General features: G+C 41.7%; 1 protein-coding gene across 1 annotated transcript; it reads right to left on the reverse strand.

The window, feature by feature from the left end:
* Nucleotides 1-1,575: 1,575 nt before the first annotated feature.
* Nucleotides 1,576-16,380, reverse strand: dbt (dihydrolipoamide branched chain transacylase E2). The gene is made up of 11 exons (XM_066692039.1): nucleotides 16,277-16,380; nucleotides 15,204-15,330; nucleotides 15,020-15,095; nucleotides 13,365-13,546; nucleotides 10,339-10,466; nucleotides 8,324-8,567; nucleotides 7,139-7,305; nucleotides 5,782-5,859; nucleotides 3,379-3,570; nucleotides 2,953-3,024; nucleotides 1,576-2,534 (listed from the first exon to the last, which is right to left on the reverse strand). The coding sequence occupies exons 1-11, from the start codon at nucleotides 16,325-16,327 to the stop codon at nucleotides 2,367-2,369; spliced, it is 1,485 nt and encodes a 494-aa protein (XP_066548136.1). The 5' UTR covers nucleotides 16,328-16,380; the 3' UTR covers nucleotides 1,576-2,366.
* Between the last annotated feature and the right edge of the window lie 1,177 nt (nucleotides 16,381-17,557).

Genomic DNA, 17,557 nt, shown 5'->3' on the forward strand with positions numbered 1-17,557 from the left:
CATTTTTTAAGCATCTTTCTGAACCTATGCTTTTGGACGGTTTAGACGGGGACCATATCTTTTGCGATATGAAAGGTCACCGCGTCTGTAATTTCCTTCAATACGGGCCACTTCTTGTCATATGGGATGGCATTTGAAAAGGAAGCAGCTAATGTTAGCTGCTTATCAGGGGTTTGGGGAGTGGGACAGCAGCTGGCATCTTCACCTGGCAGTGCCACACATTGTTCCCGCTGCGTGTCTGTCGCAGCTGTTGGCACGGGTTTGTCGTGCTGCCACTTAGTTGCAATATACTGTTTTACACTCTACACAGCACAGTGGTTTGTTCGACGTCAGACTTGGCAAAACCGAACCACTTCCAGATTGTGCGAGTTTATTTTATATTACGTCCAGAACATGCGCGGCTCCACCAATGGGATCGAAGCGATTGTGCAGATCTGCGCAGAACTGCGGAACTATAGACCGCTATATACGTCCGCTACATGAACGCTTCGAAATGGAAAAGCGCGCAGAAACGTAAATATAAAATGACAAAGCGGCAAACGGCAGATACATGTTGACAAATACATTAATGTTGAAATGAATAAATGTACATATATTTTTTCAACATTGTGTTGATTTTCTGTATTTTAAATAGGTAAATGCTTTATTTACTTTAGTCGACTGAAAACGTGACCCCCACTAGTTATTATATAGTTATTATATAGCAAAGATTATTCTAGGAGCATTTCCCCTACACCTTCAAATGTATTAACACTCTTCACCCCAATACCTTCATTTAGATATAAAAAGTGCAACTATTTTTGTATGGCTTTTTTCTGAAAAAAACAAAACCGTACACTTCTATGATGTAGAGCGTTTCTTTTCCATTTTATATGTCTTCGAAAATGTAACACAATGTCAATAGTATTTGTCGATGAAAAATGCGATGGGGCAGTTTTAGTTTAATTAAAAAAAAAAAAAAAAAACGTCTACTGCACTATATTTACAAAACGTTACATTGACAAGGAAAAGACTGAAACGACATCGACTCACCTCTCTGTTTCGGGATGAAAAGCAATGGCACTCGGTCCAGCCTCGGCGTGTCCGCGGCGGCAGCCCTGCCCGCTCCTGCCCTTGCAGTCCTGCACAGATCTAACTTCCCCCCTCGCTATTGGCCGATACGGAGACCAATAACTGAAAGCAGCCGCCTGTCTATTGGTTTCAAGCTGCAGCTCATAAAATGTATTCAGCTCGATTATTTATTTACTTCAGAACAACAAAACATCAATTCGTGGTTGTTCATTTTCATCCAAAGCTGTACTTTTTAGTCACAATTTCACAGTCCTATCACGGTGCCTGGTGGACTCTAAGCACCTTTTTCATTGCGATGTTGATTTGTAGTGGCGAGAATTCAGTTCTGCAAAACAGCCCTTACCAAGCATCCTCTTCACACAGTCATTACCCCTTCTGAAAGCCTTGATTGGGAATATATTTGATTATGCAATGTAATCCACCCTTGCATGCATTGGAAGCAACAGAGTTATCCTTACAGCTTATGGGAGCTTTGCATTACAAAATAAACACGTCAACTCCATCTCACACTATCATTTTATTAAAACGATTTTACTCAAGATCACATCAGGAAACTACTTGTGTCTTTTAAATATTAGAACTGGAAATTGTGTTACCCTTACGAAGTACAATCCGTTCTGTCACCCATTAAAACACATGATTCCCCGCAAATCCCAAACAAACTAGACAGCAAATGTACAGTTTATTAGATTTTCCTTTTTAACTAATTGAAATATTCCGATATGGAAAGCACACTGGAGGAAGAAAAAGTCTGACCACAGCTACTATACAGCACTATACAGCAATGCGGACAGCAGCACCATCAGAGATATACAAGGTGGTTATAAAATGAAGGAGAACTGATCTGTTAACCAATCCAGTTATATGAAGTACTATAATTTCCACTAACATCCATAACCTGCAGAAACTCAACACCACCATGTCAACATATTAATTCTTGGATCCATACTTACAAACCTGCATAGGCAGACATAATGCAGTGATCATGGAGCGCTTCATGCTTTTGTGGTACTGTAATGCAGTTTTACAACCACCCTGTATCAGTAAGCCGGGAGGGGTCTTTCCCAACGTCAACATACAACAATCTCATTACACTTTTGTTTTAGTTCATCTGTCAAGGTAGGACAGCGGTTGCTCATTCTGTCAGCTTGGGCACTGTCATCTGTGTTAGCAACAGGAGTAACAGAAGGAAAAGAAAAACAGACCGTAGTAGAAATGAAAAAGGGGTTGGAAGTCAGTTATACCATCACTACACAGTAGGGGAGACACTCCGAGTGTTGGTGCATTAAAAACATTCACTTCAGGTCCATGAGCATTGAAGCTGGGTTTTCCAAGTAGGACTTCCACAGGTTGGAGAAGCGGCACATGGTGGCTCCATCTATTATCCGGTGATCGGCCGACCAGCTTACATTCATAATCTGGGCCTTCATCACCTCCCCTCTGGCATTGAACCTGGGCAGAACCTGAAGCAGTACACGTAGAAGTACAGTTACACAGGCAATGAACCCAGCCCATTCAAATGCATTACTACCCTACCACGTGCATGTTTAAATCCAAACGAGACATCCCTTCCGTTTTATGACTCGGCTCTCTTGCTTCCCCCTGCAATTTCAGTTTCTTTACTAAATAAACCTCAGAAGTTCACACTGACTACCAAAAGAGGATTGTGAAAGACTGACAGATTGCACCAGGCCTCAGCTGGTCACAGTTTGTGACAACTTCACTAGCTGAGGTTAATTAAAATATGTCCGTTCCAGAAGAAAGGTTCAGAGTTCCTCACACTTACACATCAATACCTACTCCCTAAGAGAAGGAGGAATCCTACACTGAGATGCCCCTCACTCACATTTTCACACAAGAGATAGACCTGTAAGTACACACCTGTATCTTGCCAAGAGCCCCAATTGCCACTTCAGGGGGCAGAATCACAGGTTTTGCATACGTTCCACCAATCTAGAATGCAAGGAAAAGCACATGTACAGCATGACATCAGGAAATGCTTAATTATGACAATCAAGCACCATTGGTTATGAACATAATGGCACACGGATACATTTATCATTCTTTGTCCTGCAGGCCAAAAGTGTCCCTCAGAAATAAAAGGACTGACCTCCCAGTTGGCTCCATTAACCCCTACACAGTGTGAATGCATTCATTATGACTTTTGAACTTTGAATGGTGTCATAATGAAACATTTGCTTTTTTCCCCCCTCCCTAAAAGGACGAAATTTTCCAAACCCCTGCAATGACCGATATCATGAACGGATACGGCCTTTTAAAAGTCCAAAGAGGCCAGCGGGAGCTTACTGATCCAATGTTGGAGAGGGTGAAAGTGCCCCCCGTTAGGTCGCCTGCCCCCAGCTGCCCCGTCGCCCCCAGAGTCTGCAGGCGGACAAGCTCCATGGCGATGTCGAGTATACTCAGCATCTGCACGTTCTTCACATTGGGTACTATGAGGCCCTGCTGCGTGTCCATGGCCAGTCCAATGTTGTGGGCCGCCTGAGACAAAACCAACAACAGGAAGAGAATGGTGCTCAGATTTCACAGACACAGCTTGGTCACTTCAGCTCAGAGACAGCTTGGAGCTTGTGTTTTCCCTGTTCAAATGGGTTCAAGTAGCCCACCCTCCTAATTGGAAAGCACTTTGGGATCCTTCAGGGTGAAAGGCCCTAAATATAAATGCAAGATTACAATATTATGATAAAACCGCAGTGGCTTGACAACACTATATTGTGCACGAACAGCTCCACAATCATTTAGGTTTGTTCTACAATTATAGGCATTGTAGAGAAGTGATTTAATGGGTAATTTTATATTGATATTAGAAATAATGAGATTTGTGCAGACTTGGCAAATTGGATTTATTAGTGGGAGGCCAAACAAAGAAATGGGTTTGTCCGAATGTATCCACCCTTGGGTTTGTCTGTGTGTGGATTTCCCGTTTCTCCTCTCAAAGCTAAAGATGTTACCTCGATGTTAAGAAAACCACAAGATTGTACCGTTTTTATGCTGTAACAGGACCAGACATCTGCATCTATGATGACCTCCTCCCTTGGGAAGGGCAGCCTACAAACTTTCCAGAGCTTGCATCTTTTGAAGCTTTTGATTGGATGAACGGCCAGAAGATTCAACGTAATTTTTCCTATAAAGCTTCACTCATGTTTGTAAACATTAAGTTCTCACTGAAGGAATTTCCTGACGTGGTGCTTCCAAGCCAGCTTGATTAAAGTTCTATTTTCTTTATCTCAACAACTTTTCCAGTTATTTCCGAGACGGGTTCTACAAGCAGGGTTTCTGAAGCTTGCCACTGTACAGCAACCCCTGTAGTTTACCGAGCACCTGCGAGTCTGGAATATCATCAGCATGAAATGCATTATTTCTTCATACTGTGCTATAGCTCTGCCTTTGGATTGGGAACTATATATTTTGTAAAGCAGATGGCTGGACTGTGGCAAGTGTGATAAATGGAGATTTCAAATAAAAAGGGTACACATGTTAAATTAGGGTAGGTAATCCAGAGCATAGAGAAGAAAAACAAAAACAACTTTCAAACTCAGCTGTACAGCATCCTAGCGAGACATCTTAAAAGTAATGTCATTACCATGTAAGACACCTGGCAAACTCAACCAGTTCTAAGCATGAAAGGAAGGAAACCTGAACAGAACTAAATGTAAACAGCAGCTCAGTGGAGACAGCCATTTTCCAAAGGGCTGATTAAGGGCTCTCCTCTCTGCAGTTAATTTTAGAATAGACTGTGGACTTGACTTTTTTTTTTTTTTTGTTTGAGGGTAAGCCAATAAAGAATGGTGAAATAATCATCCAATCCTTCTGTGTTTTCTGGGAGTGTGAATGGTCGCTGGTTTACACTATGAATCAAATATCCTTTTTGCCAAGAGCACCACCCACAACCATTTCTATCAAGTTCTTCTCTTGTTGTTATCACAGACTTTCCCTCACCAGCCTCTTTATCTCAGTTGCTCAGGCTGTAAATCGTGCGGTTTACCCTTCTTGGCAGTGATTGTTTGCTATTGTACAGGCCACACAGGAACAATGACCGCCCAGGGGGGCAAATCAACACTGTGTTGGAAAAAAGCCAATTCACAGGCTTGGGGTGGAAAATCCATAATCAATACAGCTCAGCGATACAAATCAGTCTGGCCTTCACTGTTAAAAGGGTGAAAATGGCATTCAAGTGTAACCATGCAAGTATTGCTTTATAATAAGTAACCCTCTTTGTCTCTGTGAATGATTGGAGGCACTCTGTGTTGTTATCCTGTTGAGTTCTTTCACAGTTTTTACAGGGGAGGTGATCTATGACATAGTTCAGCAATTTTGCCTTTTCTGTATGTATGTATATACCCTAGGCCATACATACTAGATTAGGTAGTTTACTGTAGAGATTTAGCAAATTGTTTTAGGAATGAATGCACTTAATTTTCTCATGTAGTAGGAAACAATGACACTATAAATAGAAAAAATAGTAAGTATTTACTTTTAAATGTATAGTAGCAATTCAAAATTTGCAGATTACTGTAACCATTTTAAAATACACATTTGAACAGTTTTGTTAGGGACTGCTTGCTGACATACACACGAACTCATGCATTTTAACTGTGCAGATATCTCTTTCTGGCTCTATAAATTATCAGTGTTCACTGCACTGAGAGCCACCATTCAGTCAATATTCAGTCTCCTGCTGAAGGTGATTACCTTGTAGGTGATGTTCTGACAGCCCTCGTCCATGGATGCGTTGAGGATTGGGTAGTGCAGTAACCCCAGAGATGCCGCCTGAAGGAACCCGCAACCCAAAAAAAAAAAAAAAAAAAAGTCAATCTCTGCCTGGCTCCTCTTCAGATGAATGGGAGATGTTTCCTTGCACTGATGTGACTCTGCAACAGTCATCTGATATGTGAAAGACTCCATTTCCTTAATGAATTCATTAATATTTACAGCTCTAGAAAAAAAATTCAAGTTCAGAAATCAATATTACGTGGTAATCTTTTCCAGAGCTGTATATATCAATATTTATTTATATAACGCACATTATATACACACACCGATCAGCCATAACATTATGACCACTGACAGGTGAAGTGAATAACACTGATAATCTCATTATCATGGCACCTGTCAGTGGGTGGGATATATTAGGCAGCAAGTGCACATTTTGTCTTCAAAGTTGATGTGTTAGAAGCAGGAAAAATGGGCAAGCATAAGGATCTGAGGGCCAAATTGTGATGGCTAGACGACTGGGTCAGAGCATCTCCAAAACTGCAGCTCTTGTGGGGTGTTCCCGGTCTGCTGTGGTCAGTACCTATCAAAAGTGGTCCAAGGAAGGAAGCTCAAATTGCTGAAAAAGTTAATGCTGGTTCTGATAGAAAGGTGTCAGAACACACAGTGCATCGCAGTTTGTTGCGTATGGGGCTACGTAGCCGCAGACCAGTTAGGGTGCCCATGCTGACCCCTGTCCAGTTCCGAGCACCTACAATGGGCACGTGAGCATCAGAACTGGACCACGGAGCAATGGAAGGTGGACTGGTCTGATGAATCACAAGTTCAGGGTGTTGACTTGGCCTCCAAATTCCCCAGATCTCAATCCAATCGAGCATCTGTGGGATGTGCTGGCCAAACAAGTCCGATCCATGGAGGCCCCACCTACAGGACTTAAAGGATCTGCTGCTAACGTCTTGGTGCCAGATACCACAGCACACCTTCAGAGGTCTAGTGGAGTCCATGCCTCCACGGGTCAGGGATGTTTTGGTGGCAAAAGGGGGACCTACACAATATTAGGCAGGTGGTCATAATGGTATGGCTGATCAGTGTATATATATACACACACACACACACACACACACACACCTGTGCAGTACAGAGACAATCCTTACAAACCGATGGGACTACAATTCTTCTTCAGAAAGTGTTTAACACTCATTTTCACAAGGATAGTACAGAGACCAGTGTGCATGGAAAAAACAGGCATTAAGCAATACAGCAAAGCCCAACAGGTCATGGCACCTGAATGGCCAATCTCTAATCAGGCACCACAACAATGGAGAGCCTGCGTTACCTTGATAAAGAATGGCATGTAACTGAGCTTAATCCCTCGGTGTTCAGCCACTGACTTCAGTGCCGAGCGCAGCTTCACCAGCTCGGTCAGGTCCACCTCGTCACAGTAGCCAAAGTGGGGGATCTTTAAGGCAGCTGTCATGGTTTTGACCATTGCCTTGTGGAAACCTAAACCAGAACCACAGAGGTAGAATAAGCAACAGTCAAGAGTGTGGCTTTTTAAACATTTATAACTCTTATTAGTTTCTATACTTCCTATCCAGTTCCATCATTTCGTGAGATTACCCATAAGAACTACAAATGGTCTTGGACTTCAACAACACTCCCCCCAAAACATACGAGAAAAAAAAAAAAGAAAAAAAAGAAATGCGCTTCTGTAAATAAGAGCATACACAGTAGCACAATATTTACATTTACATGCACACAGAATCCGATGATGCATCCGATCTTTATGTGCGTGAAAGGAGGAATACACTAGTGTTCATCTTCCCTTTCCCACCTTGCACTGTGAAATGAGTTTGATTTGTTCAGATAATACATGCGTTAAAAATTACAACCAATTAAGTTTGTGTCTTTATGGTGAGGTGTAGTTTGTGTGAGAATTTTGTTTTTTTAAATCTTTGTGAAAATTATGTAAAAACTCTTTATTTCTTCATAAATGTATATGGCACAATCTATCGAACAGTTACACACAAATAAATCAACAGGAAAATAACAGGAAAAATAGGCCGGTGTTCAAAGGGTTAAAAGGAAATGACAAATTCCAATTCTAATTATTATTAATTTGGCAGATGGCAAAGACTACTTACAGGTTTACAAAAGTACAACATAATACAAAAGCAATACTGTAATGAATGCATGTATATATTTTTTATAACAATGCTGCAAAGTGAAAACCTGCAATACAAAGGCACAGTTGTATACATCCCACTGTACTCAAAAGTATTCACAATACTTTTAGAAACATTCCATGATTAGTTTTATAAATATGGTTTATAAAACTGTACTTGCTTATCACTTCTAGTTTTCAGACTTTGGTCAACACTGGTTCAAGAGAAAACAGTCAAGATTCTAGTAGACTGAGAAAAATACAGGGCCTGTGTGAAACAATGGACTGCCACTCCAGAGGAAAATCAGTGGAGAGGCAGTTTAGAGGGCATCAAAGGTACAGCAAAGGCATTCTTACCTTTGAGGGGCTCTGTGCGGTCCTTGCCTGTGAACACAGGTCTGGGTGCAGCTGGTTTGGGCATACTGGGCACAGTGTCTTTGTGTTTAGCAGCAGGGGGCGGCCCCTGGGGAGGGGGTGGCATGATCTCAGAGGTGGGGGAAAGTGGAAGGATGGCCCCAGTCTGCTTTGACAGGTAGTTAAGGATATCCTCTTTCAGAATACGCCCCTCTTTCCCCGTCCCTACCACTTCACTCAGCTTGATCTGTGTGAAAAATATAAAATCCAAAATAAATCAGTTTTCACATGTAGTGTGGGCCTTTCCAATCTTCACTGATGTTTTGATTGGCATAAGAAGTCAAATCTCCCATCTATTCCAGAGCTTAATCAATCAGTTTCACGATGCAGTGATAACTATATAAACTACAGGAAATCCAGGCCTTCCTTGAGGATAAATTGCCCACTCGTAAAACAGGCCATTCATTTTTATACCTTCTAGTTCTCCAAATAAAACATATGGAATCAAAATGAACTGTTGTAGTAATGGGCAATTCTTCTCGAGTGGGCAATTTATATAAAATCCCAAATAAATCAGTTTTCACATGTAGTGTGGGTCTTTCCAATCTTCACTGATGTCTGTAACCCTAAATCCCTGCTTCTGAGGCTAACCTCCTCCCCACAAGGGGAGCAGCAATACAAATCCCGATGTCATGATTGCTAATGCCTTATGCTGGCATAAATCTGCAGTCAACAGGGTTTTGGGTTTTAGTTCTTTTAGAAACAAAATCCAGCCTTAAGACTCTTGAACTGTACTGATCTAGTGCATTAACATTCCTGCACCCTCCCTCTCTCTGAAATTGAAGGCCGCTAAGTCTATCAAGAATGCTCACTTTTGGTAAATTACTGTAAAATAAAAGGCCACTTTTGACATTTCCTTCCAAAGCAAGAGCTGGGATACTGTGCTCCCCTAAACGGCATTCCTGGGATAATTGTCTGGCCTTTCCCCAGAGCGCAGCATCCTACTGAACCCTGAGAACAGTTTAAAAGCCTCAGCCACCTTCAGCTACCCATAGCAACAGGCCTACCCCCCAAAATAATGAGCCACTCTTCTATTTTGATAGCCATCTATTTTTACCCACAGGCAGGGGGTCTCACTCACTGCCCTAACTAGAACACAGCCTTGTCATCTATCACTGCCCTTCTCATTGTCCTCCCCCACCCCCTAGCAACACTAGGAGTTTTTCAGGATTTTATTGCCCTCAACTGACAGAGAAACCTGCAGCAAACCCCTCCTCCATACAGAAGCAGGATGACACTGCAGCCTCTCATCTGGCTTCAAAATCTAACCAGTTCATACTCCGAGACAGCCCTTTCTTCTCTTTTACCAGGAGTTGAATAGCATATTTTTATTTTGTGGCCTGCTTCCCAGAGCCAAAAGTACATTCCCCCAACCAGAAAATTATTAACAAGGACTTGTACCCCTTAGGTTTTGTGCAGGAGGATCTCTTAAATTAAACAGTGGTTTCCCTAGGTTTGATCACAGGGAAAAGCTGGAGGGAACTGTTAGCAGGTTATCTGTATTGCACTTCAGTAGGAGGCTGCAGTGACACAGGCTGAGGTTGTTTACAAAAGTGCAGGACACCTGCACGAAGATTTGTGGTTAAATCAAAAACATTTTTTAAAGAATAACATTCCTGAACAGTTGTTATTTTACAGATATCATTTTGAACTAGTCAAGATTAAACATGGTTAGTTTGTGTACATTTTTCAGGATTACTTAAGGGAAATAGTAGTTCCCAAACAACAAACCAACTAAAGAAGTTTGAGGGGGAGAGGGGTGCTGAATATGTACAGTAAACTACTTATGTACCAGTATTTTCTCTTAGTGTCTTAACTACATCTTTTCACTGCATGTTTACGGCGACTTCTCGTTTAGCAAAATAAGAAAGGCAGCCTATGCACACCCAGTGAATCTGATCCATAAACTGATCTAACACGTGCGTGCAGCTCTACTGAATAGTGAGTTTGTGCTGTACATTGTTCTCCATTGCGAGGCGCCGGACTGCAGGGGTGGCCTGGGTCTTCTGGCCCTTGATCTCCTGGTGGGTGTGTTCATCATGGGAGACGGCAGGAGCCTCCACCACATCCTCCTCCAAGGCACCTTCTGCAAGGAATGAGAGGCCAGAAGGAGAATGAACACGCCACAAAAACCAATCCCAGAGCCGAAGATATAATGTTTGTATTTGTACCAATCCCAAATAAATAGCACTTGAACCTATTTTAACATGTTCATTGTGTATATATACACGCCTCTTTGGTTAAAAAAATATATATTTTTTTACACAATATTACACCTTGGCATTAATAATCAGTTCACTGCTGACTGGGGCACATATCTGTCATCACTTCCACACGTCTTTGCTGGAGGATCATATTACACCTGCTTAATGTACAGTGCAATGTCTTTTTCTTTCCTGTTTGATATGGGGCTGCAGAGACAGCATTCCATCAAAATTAATAGCATTTGCTTCCTCCATGATTAAAGCTATTATATATAATAGAACTATTATAGAACTATAATCAAATTCTATAAAATCTAAAAAAACAACACATGGAACACAACAGTCACACACAGTGAGTAGTGGTTATAAAGAGCCTTAATCCTCATTTCTCATCAGCAGTTAACTTAGTGGGAGAGGAAAACGCAACAAAACAAACATTGTTCTGGAATGCCTTTTAATTATTGATGGAGGGCCATTGGACAGAGCTGTGTAGAGCACATTCCAGGTATTCAATTACTGTTCTCATGAAGGCTCACTCCGATTAATACACTACTTGAACGGCTTCCAAAGGCTCTGGAGGTAGCAGGTACCAGCTTCCTGGGAAGACCAGGCTCCTTTGTCCTTAACGATCTCCAGCACAAAGGAAAGGAGAACTCTGCTCTGTATTCACGCTCTCCATCTGAGCCTAATGGTTTATTTTATAAAGGGCAAAGGGCCCTATAACAAATCAAAATTGATTGATTGATCTTGGCTTCAGCATTGTTTCCAACTATTAACCACAATTGCTGTTGTACTTGGAACATGGCACTAGGGTTGCAATCTCTCTTACATTTAACAGATGGCAATATCATGAGTTTGCAGTGATCCACAGTTCCACATTTTAAAGCAGGAAGTCAAACTCCACTCCATGGGCGCTGCAGTGTCTCCTGGGATTTTGTTTCCACCCAACTCTGGGCTCCTTCACTGAACGAATTGCACAATTAACAGCATGAATTTGAAGATTTCTCTCCAGGCCTCAGAAACGTCTATGGGTACAGGCCTATTTGAAGATCTCAACTGTGATGAAGGTTAAAAAAATATTAAATAAGCCAAATTAAGTAAATCTTTCAAAAAATTGAGTAAGCGAGTACTCCAGCTGAAATGAAAATAGATGCCACATTTGTAGGCACACCCAATTAAAATATTTGTAATTTTTTAAAATGCCATTTCCTGCCATTCACATGTGATTATACTGTAGGCATTTGAAGAAAAGAACAGAACTAACAGAACAGAACAGTAACTAGAAAAGAACTTGAGTTTGTCCACACACTTCTCATGGTTTTCTTATTGACAACTAACTCTTTGGCTCATGGAATAAGTTGTTGGGATCGGATTCAATGTTAAAAACCATCGTGTTGCCGATGCTCTGATTTTCAACCCATCAGTCCTACTCTCAGCTCAGGACTGCACAGCAGAAGAGAAGGGCTTTGTTGCGGCTCCTCTATTCAGAAGACAAACGCTTCCAAGGCAAGCAGAAGTTTCCTGGCACATAAATCTCCTATTTAAATGCACAGTCATGGACAATGCCCACAGTATGGAGATGAAAACACTTGTATAGTATCTCCTTCTTGAACTATTTTAATACGCACTACTTCAACAGGGACTCACAGAGCCAATCACTGGATGTGAACTCTCTGATCAAGCCATGCAGCTGCACTTGATGGTGGAACTCGCTGCTGCCTTGTACAACAGAGCAACACCAAGCAGTTTAAACAGTGTTAAGGTTGTTAAGGTATGGCAAACTTCCAGCAGTTTTTTCCACCCCCAAACTGAAGTGTCCATTTCCTTATGTATACATTCCCATAATAACATGCTTTGTGTGTCCAGGGGAGGGGAGCCTTAGAACATGCAAAGGAGTCAGCATAGAGGACAGGAGACCACAATAAATAGGTTGCCATCTCTGTCACTTATCAAGGAGGGCTCAGTAGGTGGAACTCCAAGTAGTGGAGGCATTCATAGCTCTAGTTACATCCTTCAGCTAGTCTCTGCAACAGTAGCTCAACCATTCTGGGTTTAGGGGGTTTGCGGTAAACATCCTTCCATTCATCTGTTCATCAATTGACCTATAGCTCAAGTAGTATCACGCTCCCAGCAGGGATGGGGAATCAGGAACTACTTCACTTGCTTTAGGCATGTGCACAGCTTCTGGGACAGGCTGTCATTTTTTCGTCTCTGACCATGCAGCAAACAGCGGACACAGAGTCATGGAGTCACCTAAACTGCGGCCCTAGAAGAGCACTGGACATCCGGACCAGCCGACCACTGCCATCTGCTCATGCTAGGGCTGTGACTGATACTTCCAATCATCTACTTATTTTTGGAGATCTGTAACCACCAGGATTTATCCTTTCCTGGACCACCTGCATATTGCCTTGTATGTTAGGGTACTTTTTGTTGCGTTGTAACAGTATAATTGTACTGCAGACTCCCAAAATCTCCCGTCACTGTAATAATTGATGTGTAGGTATGGAAACCCTGAGCACATCTCCAAAACATGCACTGTCATGACATTTGCTTCTTTGTACAAAGCAGGAATACAAATGGATTTATATTTATTTAACAGTAGAACAAGACCCAAGAATTTTTATGTTCAGCGTCAGACCACTATTTTCTTTTTCCGTGGCATTGAATAAGCTATTAAAAGGTTGTTTTAAGAGGTCTGAGAACCCAGTTCAGGTCCTGATCTACACCCGGCCATTTTTGTGGAGTCTTGATGAAGAAAGGCATGTACACAGCCTCACCTTTCACACTGTCCGTCTCGATGTCCACCAGGGGCTTGCCGACATAGGCTGTGGTGTCAGCCTCATAGTATAGCTTCCGGATCACTCCATCGTAGCGGCTGGTGATGGTGACAGAAGCTTTGTCGCTCTGGACCTCACAGATACTGTCAAACTGAGACACCGTGTCCCCTTCTTTTACATACCTGGCACAGACAGAGAGAGCGAGAGAGAGCACAAGACAAGACAGGCCTTTTCAAATAGATACTATATTTGATGGAAGCGAGTCAGCATAAGCTTTGAAATAAATAGTTTTAAATTGAATTGTCTATTAAATATTTGAGACACAATTGAATGAAACAAACGGAAACATCTTGGGGAGGCCTTCATCTGGCAGTAGCTTAAGGCTGCTGCTGCTGATATACAGATCAGTCCTTAGCATTTACTGTACAAATTACAGTTTCTGTGTACATGCCATATGGCACTATTATTGTAATTATGCATGGAAATTCAGAACTGTAAATAAAGATTTTAAATAAATATTTCATTGATCACATAATAAATTATCGGGATCTTAGGAAATCGAATCTCTAGTTTTAGAAAAAGCAGCACAACTGATGCATCAGAAATGCATGACATTGCACAGCACTCAATGCGGCTCCAGAAACATCAGGTGCAGATATAAGTGTGCCATCTACTGGCACAGTAACCTTACTGCCAACAGAAAGTCTTTTCATGAGATGTTTCACCTCCTTTCTTTTGTGTTATTTACAATCAGGTTTCAAGTTTAAACCACTTTATGTTTTTTTTTTTTTTATTTTAACTTGATCTCACACTCTTCTAGCTCAGGAACATAAAAATAAATCTCTAAATTGAAATGTATTTGAAAAGGCCTATCTTCTGTGTGCTTGTACAGGAGATGCACCACAAACTGGTGGTAGAATATTATGATGTTAGTGATTTATTTATTTTAATGTTTTAAATAATAATAATAATAATTATTATTATTATTTATTGCGTTCTTCATTGTTTTCCTCCTTGTTCCCTTTCCTGTAGCCCTTGACCGTGACCCTACATCTTGACAGCACTTAGCTTTCACCGTCCAGGATATAGGACCTCACTTACTGTACTTGTGTAAATTGTAAATTGGAATTTGTAAGATGTATTTTGAATTGCTATGTTTTAGTTAAATTGAATTTGTAATGATTGATGCCTTGTACTTAACTGTATTCTTGCACTTTGTATTGCACTTATGTTGTAAGTCGCCCTGGATAAGGGCGTCTGCCAAGACATAATAATAATAATAATAATAATAATAATAATAATAATAATAATAAAAGCACAAAGTAAAGGCAATTCTACATGGGTGGAGATATTATAATGTAGAAAATTGAGCGGATTGTGAAACGCAGGCTGAAACCTGTTTCAGCTTTTCTAAGGACAACCTCTTATTACCTCAATTTGAGCATCATGGCCAAAGACATTCAATGGATGCCCCAATTAGAACAAGCATCAGGTATTGTATAATGTATAATCATATGCAACTCATACTCTGATGTGGTATGTGTAAGTTATGATTCTGGTCACTGTCATAATATTTGCTTCCAGACTGATTATTGTATATCGTAAACACTGATCAGATCGCATACATCTTGCAATATGTAAATACAAATACCTACCATTCTTTTACGGTGACTTCAGTGATGCCTTCTCCAATGTCTGATAGCTTAAATTGTACAATTGGTCCAAAGGAAACTGAATAAATAAAATGTAAAAAGTACGTTTCACTCGAAATCACAAAACACTTGGCACTATTGGACCAACACTGAAATTCACCTGAAAAACACATAATAGCTTACTTACGTGGGCTGGATCTGAAGTAGCGATACTGCGGACTAATGCTGGGAGAGGCGCGCCGCAGCGTGGATGTGTACTGAGGTGTAACAGCCCGGAGTCTGGAGCAGCAGGACCTGTACTTGTGTGCGGAGAGCTACAGAAGAAATACGAAATCATACCTACATGCATTTTTAAAAGACAACTTTCAATTCGGCGTGAAACACTGAATCTTTGCATAATTGAAACGAAACAATCAAGGCAGCGTGGTTATCAGTAAGTGGAGCCTACGGAGACCTGGGGCGAAGTATGTATATTGGTCGCGTTGGTGTGGCGCAGATTTTCGCAGTTCTGCGCAGCTCGACGAATGGGATTGTGCAGAACTGCGGGCAGATACAGTACCCATTGTCTTGCAACAGAAAAGCACAAGCCTGCAGCCAATACGAGGACCGCTACGTGCGTCAGTATCGGGACGTACCAGCTACTTATTTAATGCCAACAACATCTCAAACCGAGCTATCGAGAGTTGCACAGAAATAAGTTTTCAAAGTCGGCGACCGTGGCGGACGGGTTCTCCTTTAAAACCCCGTCAATGACGTAACAACAAATGTGCAAATCGCTGGACAAATATTTACAGCATAAACAGCTGCTCTGTCCCTGAAGCGGCAAGAGCAAAGCGAAAGACGTGTGAATGGCAGAGAACAGAGAGTTTGCAAATGTTATTAAAACAGGTGGATCCAAAATATGTTTTATTGATTAAAATATGCCGGTCTTTTCGAATAACTGCCAGCGGTAACTTTGCTACTGCAAGTACTTAATATTGCCCCAACACGTGTGAAACGATTTGCATGCATTCCCACGTTAGTACTAATCGTGCCAATTCAAATGTCTAAGGTGGCTGTAGCTGTCTAACCTCTAAATTACTGCAAGAGGTAGGTTACTGGTCTGGGCGGTAGCTAGTCTAGTCCTGTCTTTCAGCCATCAATCATCTTCATCGTCGTCATGCAATTACTGAGTAAGGGGCAGCGCTGATTGATTTCAATGACAATGACATTTTGTCGGACCATTGAGGAGAATACGACTAGTGACGGAGGGGATCTTACCAAGCTTCTCATCAACTTGAATGAATCTCTCAGGGTTGTTACTGCCGCCATCTTTATTCCAAACGCTCAGATTTCCCCGGATCTGACGACCAATTCACGCCCATCTCCAGACACCAATCACGATGCGCAATCCGGAGGGCCACGTTTTTGTGGTCAGTTTGTGTACCGCAGAGGTCGCGTTATTGTAGCGCAGATTTCCACAGTGATGCACAGATCTGCAGACCTCCTCCGATCCCATTGGCGGAGCAGCGCAGATTTGCGCACAACTGTGGAAATCTGCGCTACAAGTACGCAACCTTCGTCTCAGCAGACGTTCAGTGAAGAGGGCGATAACTGACACAGACACCTTGGTGAAGTACTGCGAATCATAATTAAATACAGAACAAAAGTTAAAACATAAGTTTGTTATATATAATATGTGAACACGAGCAATTCAACCCTGTCAATATAGCGACTAAGCCACTCCCGTATTTAATTGAGGATGGGGACCTCGATGACCTCTGCTCAGGAGTCCAGAACCCTAACCACTACTGCACACTGCTGTCCACTTGCACACATGCCATGAAGTCCGCACTTATCCATGAAGAAGAAAAAAACACTGGAGAGTAACCAGCACTAAATACTAAGCACTCAAATCATGTTTATTTAAAACCAGGTGCATAAAATAACTTAATAAACACACAAAAATTAAACTATTACTCCCCCCGGCATATCCGAAACAGACAGTGTTTTGCTGTCACAATCTCATTTCCACTGGGTACTCCAAGAAGGCTGTAAGCAAGCGCTCAGTGCAATGGCAGGTAGCAGTCGTGATGGGTTGGGGACTCCTCCTTAAAGAGAGATCCTGACCCGCCTGGCTGTACAGAATTCTCCCTCTGTCTGTCATGGCACAGTCAACCAAAGCCTCAGACCTGGAACCACAGAACCATCAATGCAGGAACCACTATAAAGCGGATCTGCAGGTAAATCTGCAGCGTACTATTTTTGGGCTTCTAAATAATGTGATGCAGAATCTTTTCACACAAACTCCGAAGTAATAGAGCGACAAGGAACAGGAGTCACACAAAGTCTGATCTTAATTCACAAAAAAGATGCTCCTTATTATTCTGACGGGTCAATCACCAATAATTTTAAAGATTGTTTGGGTTGTGAAGCTTTCTCTGGCCTTTTCAGAACGTCATTTAATACTTAGCTTTAAAAATTCAGGCACGAAAGACCCTCCCATTTTAATGCCTTTTGGGCTCCATTCCACTCAGCTCCATTCTTGCCCCCATCCCCTAC

This window comes from Amia ocellicauda, chromosome 19, assembly GCF_036373705.1.
Source record: "Amia ocellicauda isolate fAmiCal2 chromosome 19, fAmiCal2.hap1, whole genome shotgun sequence".
In the NCBI taxonomy this organism is placed as follows: Eukaryota; Metazoa; Chordata; class Actinopteri; order Amiiformes; family Amiidae; genus Amia; species Amia ocellicauda.